This window comes from Meriones unguiculatus, chromosome 17 (assembly GCF_030254825.1).
Source record: "Meriones unguiculatus strain TT.TT164.6M chromosome 17, Bangor_MerUng_6.1, whole genome shotgun sequence".
Lineage (NCBI taxonomy): Eukaryota > Metazoa > Chordata > Mammalia > Rodentia > Muridae > Meriones > Meriones unguiculatus.
The window spans coordinates 47,383,330-47,396,504 of NC_083364.1; the positions used below are offsets into that span (position 1 = coordinate 47,383,330).

The following is a 13,175-nucleotide window of genomic DNA, read 5'->3' on the forward strand; positions in this document are numbered from 1 at the left end:
CTGTCAATGATAAACATCAGATAATCATCTAGTTGGAGCCCACCCGTAGTTGGGCAGGGACAGAGATCAGAGAGTAAAAGTCACTTAGGGAAAATGAGCCCGTTTTAGGCGGAGTTTTGAAAATGAAAAAGACTGAGACAGCAACTGTCTTTCAGAAATGGAAGAAACAGTCCGTGACCTGATGATCAGCAAGTTCGGGCGCGTGATCAATCTGGAAGCCCTCCAGACCCTTTCTGTTAACTCAACCCTCGAGGAACTGAAGATCAAAAAGCTTCGAAAGGAGATAGCAAACGCAAAGGAGTTAAGGATGTGGGAGGTGAGGAGAAGGCAAGAGGCCGTCTTCTTTGGCTACCTTTGAGGGAGTTCTAAAATCCTGGCCAGGCTGAAGCGGCTCCTGGGAGCTCTCTGTGGAGCACCCAGGACTGTCTCCCTTTTTAAGGAGAGAGACTTGCTTATCTTGGAGAGACAAGTGTTGCATTAAAGCATGTATGCTCTCACGGTTCGGGACGTGGGACGGTCAGAGGTCAACTTGCAGGAGTTGCTTTTCACCTTCCACCAGTGGGTCCCACTGAGGGAATTCAAGTCGTTAAACATGCCGGCAGGAGTTTTACAGTTTTCTTTAATCGAACCAGACTCATTACAGTTGTCCCTGCTTACGCTCTCTTACTGGCTTCGGGTTATAGTTTCACGTTCCCATAGTGTTCCCTTTGCATGGTTGGCTTTAAAGTTACTTCTTTTTTTTTTTTTTCTTTCTGGTTTTAAGTATTGAACCCAGGGCCTGACACATGCTTGGAAAACACTCTGCCTTTGAGCTGTGTCCCCAGCGATGGTCCTGATTGAACCGTATGCTCATTTTATTTCCTCTCCTATTCACTCGGTCCATTTTCCACTTACCTTCCCTGGCAGGAAAAGATTGCCCAAGTGAGGTGGGAACTGATGATGAAGACGAAAGAACACACCAGGAAGCTTCACCAGATGAATGATCTGGTGGTGGAAAAGAAGAAACTCGATTCCAGGTTGAACACACTCCAGAACCAGCAGGTGTGTTCCTTTGCTTCAGGCCCTTTGCAAAACCCAAAGCCCTGCGCAGCACTGGCATGTAAACAGACCTTGACCCTGGACCACGTCCGGGCCGTCTGTCCCTGGGTGCTGTCTCTTGGCCTCCTTAGAGTGGCTTCCTGAGGGAACTGGCATCATCCAGCGCCTCTTGTGTGTCATGAGTGCATATGAACACTCATCTATGGGCTTTACCTCAGTCTTGGAGATATACGGTACGAGGCATAGGTAATGATGCCAATGGGCTCCCGAAATTTGGTTGGTGTCAGTGCCTGCTTTCAATATGCTATTTTCACTTGACAGGAAGCGGGGACCTTGAACTACAGAGTCCTACATGTTACCTTATGGAATACTTGCTATTTTTTTTAGAGGGTTTCACAACTTGTCACTATGGAATCTATATTGAGCCCAAGAAATGTCCTTACTACAGAGCACATGACGGGTATCTTATCCTCTAGTAGCCTGACACCTTCTGTAGTATCTGCAACAAACAAACAAAAAGCCTGCCAGTCGGCTTTCTTGGTCCTCCATACCTTATATTTTCTTTAAGCATCCTGGAAATAATTTAAGCCAGGTATTTTCAAATTATGATCCCCTGAGGAACAGCATCTGCGTCAGCTGGGAACTTGTTCGAAATGTAAACTGAGGTAACTGGCAGAGAAAACCATGGGCCACAAGGGTGGCACATGGGAACGGTCACGTTTTTAACCAGAAGTGACATTTACATAGTCTTGTTCATAAGATTACAGAAAATCAAAGTTTTCAGCTAGGAACGAAGAAAGACCATGCCCTAAGGTCACATGTGCTTCAGCTGTATGCATCATTCATAGCTATTTTTATATTTTTTTACTTGAAATACCTGTAAAAGAAAAGCTGCCTCTATACAGACAGCCCCCACAGCAGATTTTAATTGTGCTAGAATTCGAGAAGCTTCAGCTAGACTCCAGTGTGAAGTCATCTTCTCCCATCTTAGGTGCCCTTAGTTTTTCTTGTCTTTGTGTCTCTCCTCAGTCCTGGTAATGAGCTCTCCAAGTCCTGAAGGACTGATAGATAACTTAAAGTACTTCCAAAGCAAGGTAAATCTCAAAAGTTGTCCAAAGGTGCACGTTTTAAGTGTGAGACTTTGGTAGTGGATTGAAAAGTCTCCCTATGAGGCAGTAGTTATTTAAATGGACTTTAAGAGAGGTGTTTTTGTTTTTGTTTTTGTTTTTCCCCCAAACAGGGAAATGCCTTCCAGGGCCCTCGGAAAGCAGATGAAGTGGCAAAACGGAAGGTCATGGAACTGGTCCAACTGCAATCAGAGAAGATCTTGGCCTTAAAGGAAGAGATTGCTGTTTTGCGGAAGAAGGGGGGGCTCATCCTCCCACCCATCATACACCCACAAGTGGATGAAACGAACTTAACGGACGAATAAGTTTGCTGTCTTCTCATTTCTACTCAAGAGTTGCCGCAGAATTCATCAGCTCCACTCCCCCATCACCAAGGACAGCTCTCCCACTGTAAAGCCAACCGTAGTGAGAGCATAAAAAAAGGATCCCGCTGTGTGAATTAACGTTTAGGTTAGAAATCACTGTGTCATTTGACGTGTAGTTATGACTGTGTTAAGACAGTTAGATGCATTCGGCCTAACATGAATATGAAGAAGGCTGAATCTTGTAAGAAAGCTGCTGTTAGATATTATGTTGTCGGGCAGGGGCAGGGGAGGGGAAATGTGTTTTTCTGGTATTCTGAATACTTAGCCATTGGCAAACAAAACTATTATTCCGCAACCCATGAGGAAACTCCCTTTTCTTAGCCCTTGGATCTTTAGAAAATAAACCATTTGTGTTAAATAGTCTGTGAAAGGACATAAGAGAAAAAGGCAAACTATCTTGCCAATAATAACTTAGAATAAGAAATGCAAATGTGAGCGTTGCTATTGTTGACTTCCGAAGGCAGTTATTTGAGGGCTGGGGACTGAGGGAATTCAGACAGAGGCAGTGAAACAGCTAGCTTTGTGTTGGCAGAGGCAGCTTCCTGAGTCACCCACAGTTTCTGCACACTCCTCAATTCCAAGGCTCACATTTTCCAAAGCAAGTCAGTCAGAGAAGCTGTCTCTCTGGCTAGGCTCTTTGGGATTCCATCAGAATTCTATGCACTCCCCTCCAGCTTTCCAGTGTCCAGTGCCTTCTGTCAGGGTTCATTTGCGAGATGAAATAGATTTTTATATCTCCAAGGGACTAACTCTAATAGCTACTCTTGGCTATTTTAAACTCAAGTGTGTTTTTCTGGTCTCAGGGAAAGGTGTACTGAAGCTCATCCCTGCACCCCTCACAGACTGAACACCCCGAGACTTGTTGTCCTTGTAGTCCTGTCACTTTGGATTCCTAGGTGTACCATTCACACCCGTACTATACGTCTCTGCTGTGGCAGAGGCGGTACCGGAGAGTCTTTGTGAGTTTCTGTACTGCACATCTGTGAGCTCAATTGCCAGAAATAAAGACAGACAGGCCCACACCTTTCCACAGTGTAATTCCACTCCTGTGATCCCAGCACTTGGGGAGGCAGAGGCAGGCAGATCTCTGTGAGTTTAAGGCCATCCTGGTCTACAAAATTAGTCCAGGACAACCGAGGCTACACAGAGAAACCCTATCTTGAAGAAGAAGAGGAAGAAGAAGAAGAAAAAGAAAAAGAAGAAGAAAAGCAAACTGGTGCTAATCATAACATTTGTTTCTCACTAGTGTGTAAAAAAACTGACTCAAAACTCAGCTTTAAAAGGGTGTTATCTTGGGGCTTGAGAGATGGTTCAGTGGTTAAGAGCACTGACTGCTCTTCCAGAGGCCCTGGGTTCAATTACCAGCACCCGCATAGCTGCTGACAGATGTCTGTAACTCCAAGATTTGACACCCTCACACAGACATACATGCAGGCAAAACATCAATGCACGTAAAATAAAAGTAAATTAAAAAGACCATGTATCTCGCCAGAAGTTGGAGGGTTTGCGGGGGCTCAACAATCTGGTAGAAGATTTGATAAACAGGATCTTAGGAAGCCTGGGGGATTCCATCAGGCTTCCTAATGAATGAATCCCAGAAGTAGGTTGTCTATATGCTGCTTTCAACAGAGTTCATCAAAATCCACTCTGACACTTACTTTAGATCACGAAGACAAAAAAGGCAAAAATGAGGATTTTTTAAAAAAATGAGCTTCCAACAGTCTGGCAGGTTCACTTCAGCTCAGGTTTAAGCTGGATTAACAAAGACTGCAAACATTACCTCTGCCCATTCCTCCCCTGGAGGTGACCTCGAAGGCTTCAATGCCAGTGTTTAGACTCATACATCTTACTACTACTCTTCCGGGCTCACACCTCCGTACTATAATTTCTAAGTTCCTTACACTCATTTCAATAAATGCTTTAAAGGTACTGCCTTCCTGAAAATCATGCTGCGTTTTCAGGACAGTTTTGGTCTATTTGGCCACCTTTATGGAAAATGGATGCAAGGCCACAGAAGGTATGGTACTCCTTATGGCCAGCAGGTGGTGCACTCACCCCAAAGAGACTGAAGGCGGCGGGTCCCAGTCTACCTAAGATCCTGTGTATCAAATTCTTCGAGTAGAAGCAGTTCCATACAACTCTTAATGAACACTCAAAATGTTTTGAAGACTTCCATTAAAAAAATTTCAGTTTCCAACTAAATCCAGTCCCACACATAAAGGTTTTAGGCTACACACACACAGACACACACACACACACATACACATACGCCTACAGATGATCTTTTGGCAGAACAGCACTAAATAAACGTTGGTTTGCAGTGAGCCAACTCCTCCAGCAACGGTAACTTCAGAATGTAGGAAAGGGAGCCTGTTAGGGACCGCGTGTTAATGGGCAGCGTAGAGCTATGCCCACCTCCGTTCCAGTAAGAGGGTAATGAATTTGCTTCCTCTCTGTGAATCCCCTCTTGGAGTAAACTGTTCCTAAGGTCATTTTCCATGAATCCAAACACGAAGTTCATTGTTTAAAAAAGACAAAAAATATGAAAACCATCTGCTACCGTTTCCCGAGCTTATCACTTCGTGGATTACAAGTCCTCACGAGCGGTTATTCTCCCCGGCCACTCACAGACTCCTGACATGTAAGGAAAATGCTGACTCAGGCATGACTAAGTTGAAGGTTACAAGGAAGACTAAACATTTATTTAGAAGTTACAGTGTTTGTTTTTACAGAGATACTTTGCCACCGATTATTGATTCTGGGAGGTTGTTAATGCTTAAAGAGTGCTGTACCCATCTGGGTCGTTTCTGCTGGCATCTCGGAAACGCCTCCCGTGCCACCAAATCCAATTGGCTTCCGGGTGGTCCCGGCCTGCAGCAGCATGGCCTTCCCTCTGGGCTCTTCATGAAGAGTGTGCTTAGCATTCTTCGCCAACACACCGAGGGCCTGCTGTGGCCCCAGGCAGCTGCTGGCTCTGGGGCCACTTGAAGCCTGCCAGTCTGTGCTACTCATTTCTGCCGGACTCCGGTTACTTTACCTGCCTCACCATTTTCCTCCTGCGCCATAAAGGGGAGGATTCCATATCTCTCCAGAATTATAGAAACACATATACATTTTATTTACAAGTGCATAAATATATAAATATGGCTATAATAGAAAAATAAATACCAATTTTCTCTGTTTCTTACAAACAAACAATACATAGTCTTTCTGGGATATTGGCTTTGGCCTTAAATTGTGGGAGGTGGTGTTTCAAAAGACACGTGAACCGACGGGCTAGGAGAGAGGCGCATCCCAAGTTCCTGTCCCGTGTAGGTCCCCGAAGAGTGCTGGGCACACCGGTCTCCTCCACCCACTTGGCAGGAGTCGGAACTGTCTACTTCTTCAACTGGCGCGAGGCCTAAGCAGCACCGGGGCCCTGTGGAGGGGGGAGGGGAAGAGGCGACATTGAAATCCAGACTCACCAAACAGTCCTGAGCTAATTTCTACTCACACAGGCCCCGGAAGGGAAGGACCCAACACCTTTGTTGGTACAAGAGACCTTAGCACTTGGCTTTTGGCCCCTGGCTATCCAACATGAAACACAAAGGGAGGCCCAGCTCCCTCGAGATCCAAGCTATGGTCTACTTCACAATCCATTCCCCTTGTCCGACCAAATCTAGTTTTCACAATGGTTGGCCTGGCTCTGATTTTATATATATACATAATTTAATGGACCCTAGGGACAAGGTCTGGGATTATCATGGAGGGGACATACACTCTTGGAAGCTAAGAAACACCAGCTAATCCTCTGAAGTACCAAGCGGTTCTTGTAGATTTGCTTGGAGTAGGTATGGGGGGAGCCATGGGCAGGGTTGGCCCCGGAAGAACAAGTTGTGCGGAAGCACACAGGTACAATGGTGATGTGTATGTGGAGCGGCTCCCTGATGGCTGACGAGAACCACTCCCTAATTACGGCATGACTCAACAGAGCAAGGGGATGAGAGAGGCAGAAAGAACCTGCGAGCGGCCCTGAATGCGAAATGCGGAGACTGGATAGGCTTCTTCCTTTTCGAACAGAGGATGCCTTTCCTCTCAGCTTTGAGGACCACAGTTACAGTTGGAATCAGACTGGTAAAGCCCCATGGCCCTTCAGGCCTTTATTAGCAAAGGAGTGTGGCCATTCACCCCAACTCAATCCCCTCTCCTTGAAGCCATTGCTGGGGTATAGGTGAACCTATCAGACAAGTTCTCTTTGCTGCCCCTGGCTGACCTGAGTGATACGGAGGGTCCCACGAAGCTTCCAGCCCAGGACCCTCGGGTGCCCTCCTCACTGCTGCCTGGCATGTGGTGGCAGGTTGCTTCTGGACGTGACAGCAATCTTGAGGTCGGAGCAGCTGGTGACTTGAGTCATCAGGCAATGTGTATAAGAAAGAGCCTTCTTCCGAGCCGGACTTGGGACCTCTGCATTGTACAGACCAGATGGGGTGGGTAAGGCAGGGCAGAATGGGCCTAGATTCTCATGCCCCGACACCTTTCCTATCATCAGAGCAGGCCACAGCTGAGAGCACACACATCCTTCATTCGCTGTGAGATGCCACGCTGAATTCGGCCAGTGATAGTTTAGTTCTATTATGGGAGGTGACAAACTGGCTGTTCAGAGGCCTCTAGGCAAAGCTGGTTCTACCTCAAGGGTTTTGGTGAGCCAGTGAGTGACAGATGCTGAGAAGCAACTGAAGGAGGAGGAGGATCTTAACTGTGCACACAGCACCTCACCCATGGGGCGACTGTCCCAGGGCTCACAAATGCCGAACTTGGGGATCCCTGCAGGAAGCTCTGCTCAGCTCTGGGTGACATTTGGACATGAGGATCTAAAGGGAATGGGGGATTTGGAGACTTGGGAATAAAAGCAGGAATGGCAGGGGCCTGGTTACCTGGAAACTTGCTGGCTCTGGGGATCATATCCGTTGCTGACAATGGTCTGCCTCAGTAGGCTGTGGGTGTCTTCCCGCTGCTTGAAGGAGAGAAGAATGAAAGGTCATGCCAGGAGTCCCAGGAACTTTCCAGTGCTCATCACTGAGCAGGATGGGCTGCCGTTGACTATACGGAGCCCATCCAGCAGCCCTGGATGACCAGGGAGAAAGACAGAGTGGCATCTCATTATCTTTCCAATATGTGCCCCTGGGGACCAACTCAGGAGCCCATTACCTGTGCAAGTTCCCCTGGGCAGTGCTGCTGAGGTTTCCTGCCTGGACAGCCCACTGCAGCAGCCGGGCAGCCCCTGCTTCCATGCAGTCGGCTGACACAGGCCCTCCCATTGATGAGGTAGGGCTGCCCATTGGCTTGGTGGCCTGGAAGTCCTCCCAATGGCACCATTGTGTACTGGCAGGAGGAAGACAGGAGGGCACTTCGAGGAAAAGCCAGATCTGTTGTGTGTTCTGGAAGAACAGAAGACAGAGGTATTCTTAGCCTCCGACAGCTGGAAAAAGCCCCACCCTCATCGCATCAGGGGACAGAGGCAGGGAGGTGACTGTCCAAGAGCCCGAGAATACTTTTCCTAAGTCTTCCCATCACCCATTTCTTCTTTAAAGTGAGACAGATAGAAAGACAATGGAAAAATGGCTTAGGGAGCGAAGATGAGTGAAAAGGGCCATTGTTTAGTGGTGGGGGGACTCAGCTGTGGACATTGCTATTTGAAGCAGAAATTCGTGGGCAAGTCAGGTTAGCCAAGTAGCAAGGCAAGGCTCAAAGCAGCTCCCACTGGACAGAGAGGAGAAAACGGGATGAGATGGGGACAAGATGAATAAGAACAACTGTTTGAGAAACAGCTTCAGAGATGAGGAAAAGACAGAGCTGATCATTACCCAGCGCCAGAGGTACGAAAGGACACTTGCTCTTGATAGAGGTGTGCAAGCCAAGAGGGAAGGGCCCAGCCGCAGATGATCACCATTCCTGTGGGACTTCTGGGACCACCTGACCCTCCAGGGAGGCAGAACTAGAGCATCTGGCCCTGCCTGAGCGCTGGCCTGCTTGGTGGGCTGAAGATCCTCTCTCTCCCCGACCTCCTTCCCCTCTGGGCTGAGGTGTGGTACTCACTCTGCTTGGACCAGGCCCTCCATAGGCAGAAGGGGATGAAGGTGACAATGATGAGGACGATAGAGCCCAAAACGACCCCGACGATCAGATACGGCAGGTCGCTGGCCCGTGCCACCATGGCTCCAGTGCCCACTGGCCGCTCCATGCTTTCTAGCGGTGGAGGCTGTGGTGGGGCCAGGGTTAAAGGCGGGGGCCGGCCAGGCTGACCAGAAATTTTCCGAGCTACAATCGAAGGCAAAGCTCACATCAGTATCTATTTCATAATCATTTTCTTTACAACAAACAGAAAAACTAAACACCCCAATCATCACGGATGTAGGGAACGGGGCAAGCTCCCGAGACGAGGGTCTCAATATCCTTTATTTGAATCATGTGTGTAACTTGTCATGACACTGGCACCTAACGCGCAATGTGTGGCCGAGGTGGCCTGAAACCTATTTCAAAACACAAGTCTGTGAGCCAAGCACCGAGTCAGAGTGGACATAGGTCATCGTGTTTTCTGAAAGAGCAATTAACTTGTGTGAGGGCAGCTCGGGAACTCGAGTGGAAGAGCTTGGCCACGGCTTTGCTATTCCTGGGTAGAAGGAGAGATTGGAAATGCTAGGTATTAGCTTGGGTCACAGAGAAGGGCGTTTGAGGGCTCTGAGACAGGAGGTACTGGTGAATGCAAATCAAAGGCGGACCTTATGTTCTTCGGGGGGGCTGTTACTGCAGGAGAACCCGCATAAACCCTTCCGCATCCTCTCTCAGCTTTCTGATGTCACCGCCTCCCGACCTACCTCCACCCGTCTCCCTTCTGCTTCCTTGGATCTTGGGAGACAGTTCCAGTTCCTCTCAGTGTGTAGCTTCTCCTATTCCCATGATTCCCCCCCCCCCCCATGTCCTAAGGGACCTCCAGAATCAGGAGACCTGCTTTTGTCAGGCACTTTCAGCATCCCCAAAGAATCTGCTACTTAAAATTTCCCCGGTCCTTCTCTCCTCCCATTCCCATTGGATCCATTTCTCTTCTCACCGTCTCCATTTCAATAGATGGCAGCCACTTGGGCATCCCAACCCAGCATGCAGTTGGCCCGGGCCCTGCTTACACCTCCTCAAAAGCCATGACAACAGCTATTCTCCTCACCTTTATTTCAGAGCCCAGTTTTCTACCCTCAGAGCACCCAAGACTCTATTACAAAGAAGCCCAACATGGACCCTCTTCTACCTCACAGTCCCTGCAAATTCCACTAGCTCCTCCTCCAGCGTCCTTCAGTGACCCACTGCCACCCCGAGTCTCTGGCCTCTCCCCTGAGCTGCCCCTTCTCTTCATCCTCCCATCTGGAGTCACTTTTTAGGTTTGGCATGTCCCCCAGGCCACTCCCTCCTCATTCTAACTTCTAGAGTTAATCTGAAGAGACCCGAGAAGGCCTTAAAGTCTCTGTTGCTTTCCCTGGCTGCTCTTTGCACACACTGATACAGGAGTTTAGGCTGTGTGCACGTGCGTCCCTCTTTATGACGGACATGGCACAGAGGCCACGTGCGCACAGGAGGTTCTCAGTGAGTATTTGTGAAGTGACTGAAGGCCATGCAAAGCGAGACAGAGAACACAATTGCCTCTGCCTCAGAAGAGTGTTGTTTTCTCTGATTCCTTTGTGATCTTCTGATCAGGTCCTTGGTAAGACACTTTTTTTTTTTTAGCTTGTTTTGAGTATTTAAAAATCAGACATAATGATGCCTACTCACCTGAGCAATGTTCACACATTAACTAATGCACATATGTGTGTGTGTGTGTGTGCATTTAATGTTTTAGTGCAGAGAATAAACCTGGGCTTGTTGCTATATGAAACTGTCTGAAGTAGGCTCTACCACATCTTGGCTCTATAACTTTTGCCAAGATGTAGCTATCATAAGTTTTCTGAGGTTCAGATTTCCTTTCCCACCTCACCAGGATGCAGTTAAATTAAATAAACTAACCAATATAAATACCCAATGCCAAGAAATATAGCATGCATAGAACATTTCCACCTTTAAGACGGGTTCTATTCCTATGAGTTCACGGGTCAGTTAATTCTCAAGTCCTTGAAGCCATTATGACAGCAACCTACTCATATTAACACAAAGCTCAGGCGAATAAGAAGGGTGACAACAGATGAGCAAGCCTGGGATACTTGGGAAATCAGGGTCTCCTTGGAAGGGGACAGCAATGTGGGTGGAAATGAGACTGCCCCACGCTTTGGGAGTTCCCAGGACAGGAGAGGACCCTGGGAGAATCACCTTTGGTCTCGCAGATCATGACATTGCTGAACTCGCTCTCCCCTCCTTCATTGAAGCATTGCATCTTAATGTCGTAGGAGGTCTCTGGCTGCAGGTGGCTGATGGAGTGCCAGTACTTGTCCCCTGGAAAGGAGAGTGAGAGCACGGTGATGTATATATTGTCTGCTTGGCCTTGATCACACAGACAAAGATGTTCGTCTAAGCTAGCGTCACTGACGAGAGACGTGCTTGAGAGAGCTGTCACCAATGACCACCCGTGTTTCTGTTGTGCCATGGTCATTAAGAAGGAGGTGGTTGAGCTTTTTAACTGCACAGCTCCAGGTGAGATTTTATGACTCAGGAGGTTTTGCCAACACCTGAGACCCCCTTGCAGGTGAAGGAAACTCTATCAACACATCTGCTCACCTTCCACCATGTCCTTCTTGTAATCACTGTCATTGTCACTGTCTGTGGGTCGGTAGTAGATATAGAAGCCATGGATCGGGGTGTTGTTGTTACTGGCTGGAATGTACTACATGAAAGAGAGGACAGACATGTTTACGGCGCATTAGAGAGATCATCGAGGCAAAACCAGCAGGCTGTGGAATCTTTTCCCCAGTCCAGGTGTGGAACTTTACGGGAGACCCAGCAAACATTGCCGAATGAGTCCCTCAGGCTCTCTGAAGAAGGCTGCGGAGATCGGGCATTATCTTATTCTGCCAATGGGCCCGGGAGCTTTTAGAAGCAAGAAACAAACTGTACTTCTTCAGAGACCCTGACCCCTTCTGCGCCTCCCCGAAAGCATGAAGGGACATTGGGCAAGCACCGGGATTCCCTATGGTATCAGGGGAAAGGCCAGAAGGAGGATGGAATGCAATCAGAGAGTGGGTACCAGTTTAAAAGAGACTGCCAACAGCAGCTCCGACTATCGTCACCCTCCCAGGTTCCCCTCACAAGGGGGCTTTTCAGGCATGCTAAATGGGGAGCCAAACCCATAGGCAGGCATGAGAGGCAACCTAGCCACAGTGCTGGTGGCCAGGCCACTTACCATCCACTTGAGCATGATGGTGGTCTCATTGACCGCATCGGTGAAGGTGATGTACGGGCCTGCCACGGGCCTCTCATACACACGGCCGCTGTAGCCTGAGACCACGTAGGGCCTGGAGGGGGCACTAGGCTCGCTCTCCCCTAGCATGTTCAAAGCACGGACTCGGAACTTGTAAGAAATACCTGTGGGAGAGAGAGAGAGCCTCCCTGAGCTTCAGAACTACAACTGATTCCCCCACTGCCCTTTAAGGCCCAGCCCAGGGAGGTCAGGTCTTCCCTAGAGATGTCACACAGGACCCATATGAAGAGTCAACCCTCCTCAAGCCACACAGGAAGTGGCTTTGGACTCCTCTCTGGAGAGAGGAAGGGGGAGGGGCCGTGGGGCTGAGGCAGAGCCACAAATTCCATACCCATGAGTACCATGTGGGGGATGAAGGGAGGACTGAATTCCTTGTTCCTTCTCCTCCTCCTCCAGGTGCTCCCAGGGCAGAAAGGACCAGGCTCCTACCTTTCTCCAGGCCTGTGATCTCCACAGAAAGCCTCGAGGGAGGGATGGCACTAGTGGCCAGGATCCAATCGCCCACTTTTTTGAGCTTCTTATACTCCACACGGAAAGACTGAATTGGGAAGCCGCCATTTCCACGGGGAATCCACGTCACGTACACTGAGGTCTCAGAAGCCATGGAGATGGTGGGCCTGTCTGGAGCTTCTGGGGCTGGGATGACCATGCACAGAGGAAATGAGGTGATGCTCTGGACCAACTAGACCCGGCCTGACCCTGACAGGGCCTGTTCATTCCCACAGCCCTCTGCCCACTCTTGTTTGTATCCTAGCATGGAAGAGGCCCCGGAGCTAAAACTTCTTCATCCTCTCTTCTGCAACAACAGAGGGTAGAGAATTGCTACTCTCTAGGCCTACAGACTCAGTAATTTCAATATTTTCTCCAAAAGACTCCAATCTGTATTTGTTTTGTTTGTTTGTTTGTTTGTTTTCACTGTGGTTTACTAAAGAGATGCGAAGAATACGTCACTGAGACTCCTGGACTACGGAGCCCTAATCTCACTCAGCCTTCTGTAGCAGTCTGTCCTGATTGCTCATTGCCTGCCCCTCACTGCTGCTGGGCTTACGGGAGAGGCGGCTGTGGTCAGGCTGGTTGCTGCTCTGCAGACTGGCACCAGGGTCATCTCTCTGGATCTGCTGCTCCTTGCTGGCCACAATCTCGGGTTTGGGCCGCCGTCCTGTGTGAGAAGGGATTGAGAACAGCGAGTGAGAGAGCATCTATCCCTTCCTT

At 48.8% G+C, this 13,175-nt stretch overlaps 2 protein-coding genes across 6 annotated transcripts in view; one reads left to right on the forward strand and one right to left on the reverse strand.

Moving 5' to 3' along the window:
• The window catches only part of Cfap44 (cilia and flagella associated protein 44), a 74,636-nt gene extending 70,639 nt beyond the window's left edge, over positions 1 to 3,997 (forward strand). Inside the window, exons 33-35 of the mRNA XM_060370465.1 lie at positions 156 to 316; positions 907 to 1,041; positions 2,279 to 3,997. Of these exons, the coding sequence (XP_060226448.1) occupies positions 156 to 316; positions 907 to 1,041; positions 2,279 to 2,470 (488 nt within the window). The 3' untranslated portion in view covers positions 2,471 to 3,997. The remainder of the gene's footprint in view (positions 1 to 155; positions 317 to 906; positions 1,042 to 2,278) is intronic.
• Positions 3,998 to 5,210: 1,213 nt separating this feature from the next.
• Positions 5,211 to 13,175, reverse strand: part of Boc (BOC cell adhesion associated, oncogene regulated) — a 73,465-nt gene continuing 65,500 nt past the window's right edge. For 3 of the 5 annotated variants that reach the window (XM_060370467.1, XM_060370468.1, XM_060370466.1), the window contains exons 10-19: positions 13,012 to 13,122; positions 12,393 to 12,599; positions 11,886 to 12,067; positions 11,264 to 11,369; positions 10,859 to 10,981; positions 8,606 to 8,827; positions 7,718 to 7,947; positions 7,444 to 7,523; positions 6,783 to 6,973; positions 5,211 to 5,948 (exon numbers count right to left, since the gene is read on the reverse strand). In XM_060370467.1, the coding sequence (XP_060226450.1) occupies positions 5,761 to 5,948; positions 6,783 to 6,973; positions 7,444 to 7,523; positions 7,718 to 7,947; positions 8,606 to 8,827; positions 10,859 to 10,981; positions 11,264 to 11,369; positions 11,886 to 12,067; positions 12,393 to 12,599; positions 13,012 to 13,122 (1,640 nt within the window). In that variant the 3' untranslated portion in view covers positions 5,211 to 5,760. The remainder of the gene's footprint in view (positions 5,949 to 6,782; positions 6,974 to 7,443; positions 7,524 to 7,717; positions 7,948 to 8,605; positions 8,828 to 10,858; positions 10,982 to 11,263; positions 11,370 to 11,885; positions 12,068 to 12,392; positions 12,600 to 13,011; positions 13,123 to 13,175) is intronic. The other 2 variants (XM_060370471.1, XM_060370470.1) reach the window with 1 other exon arrangement.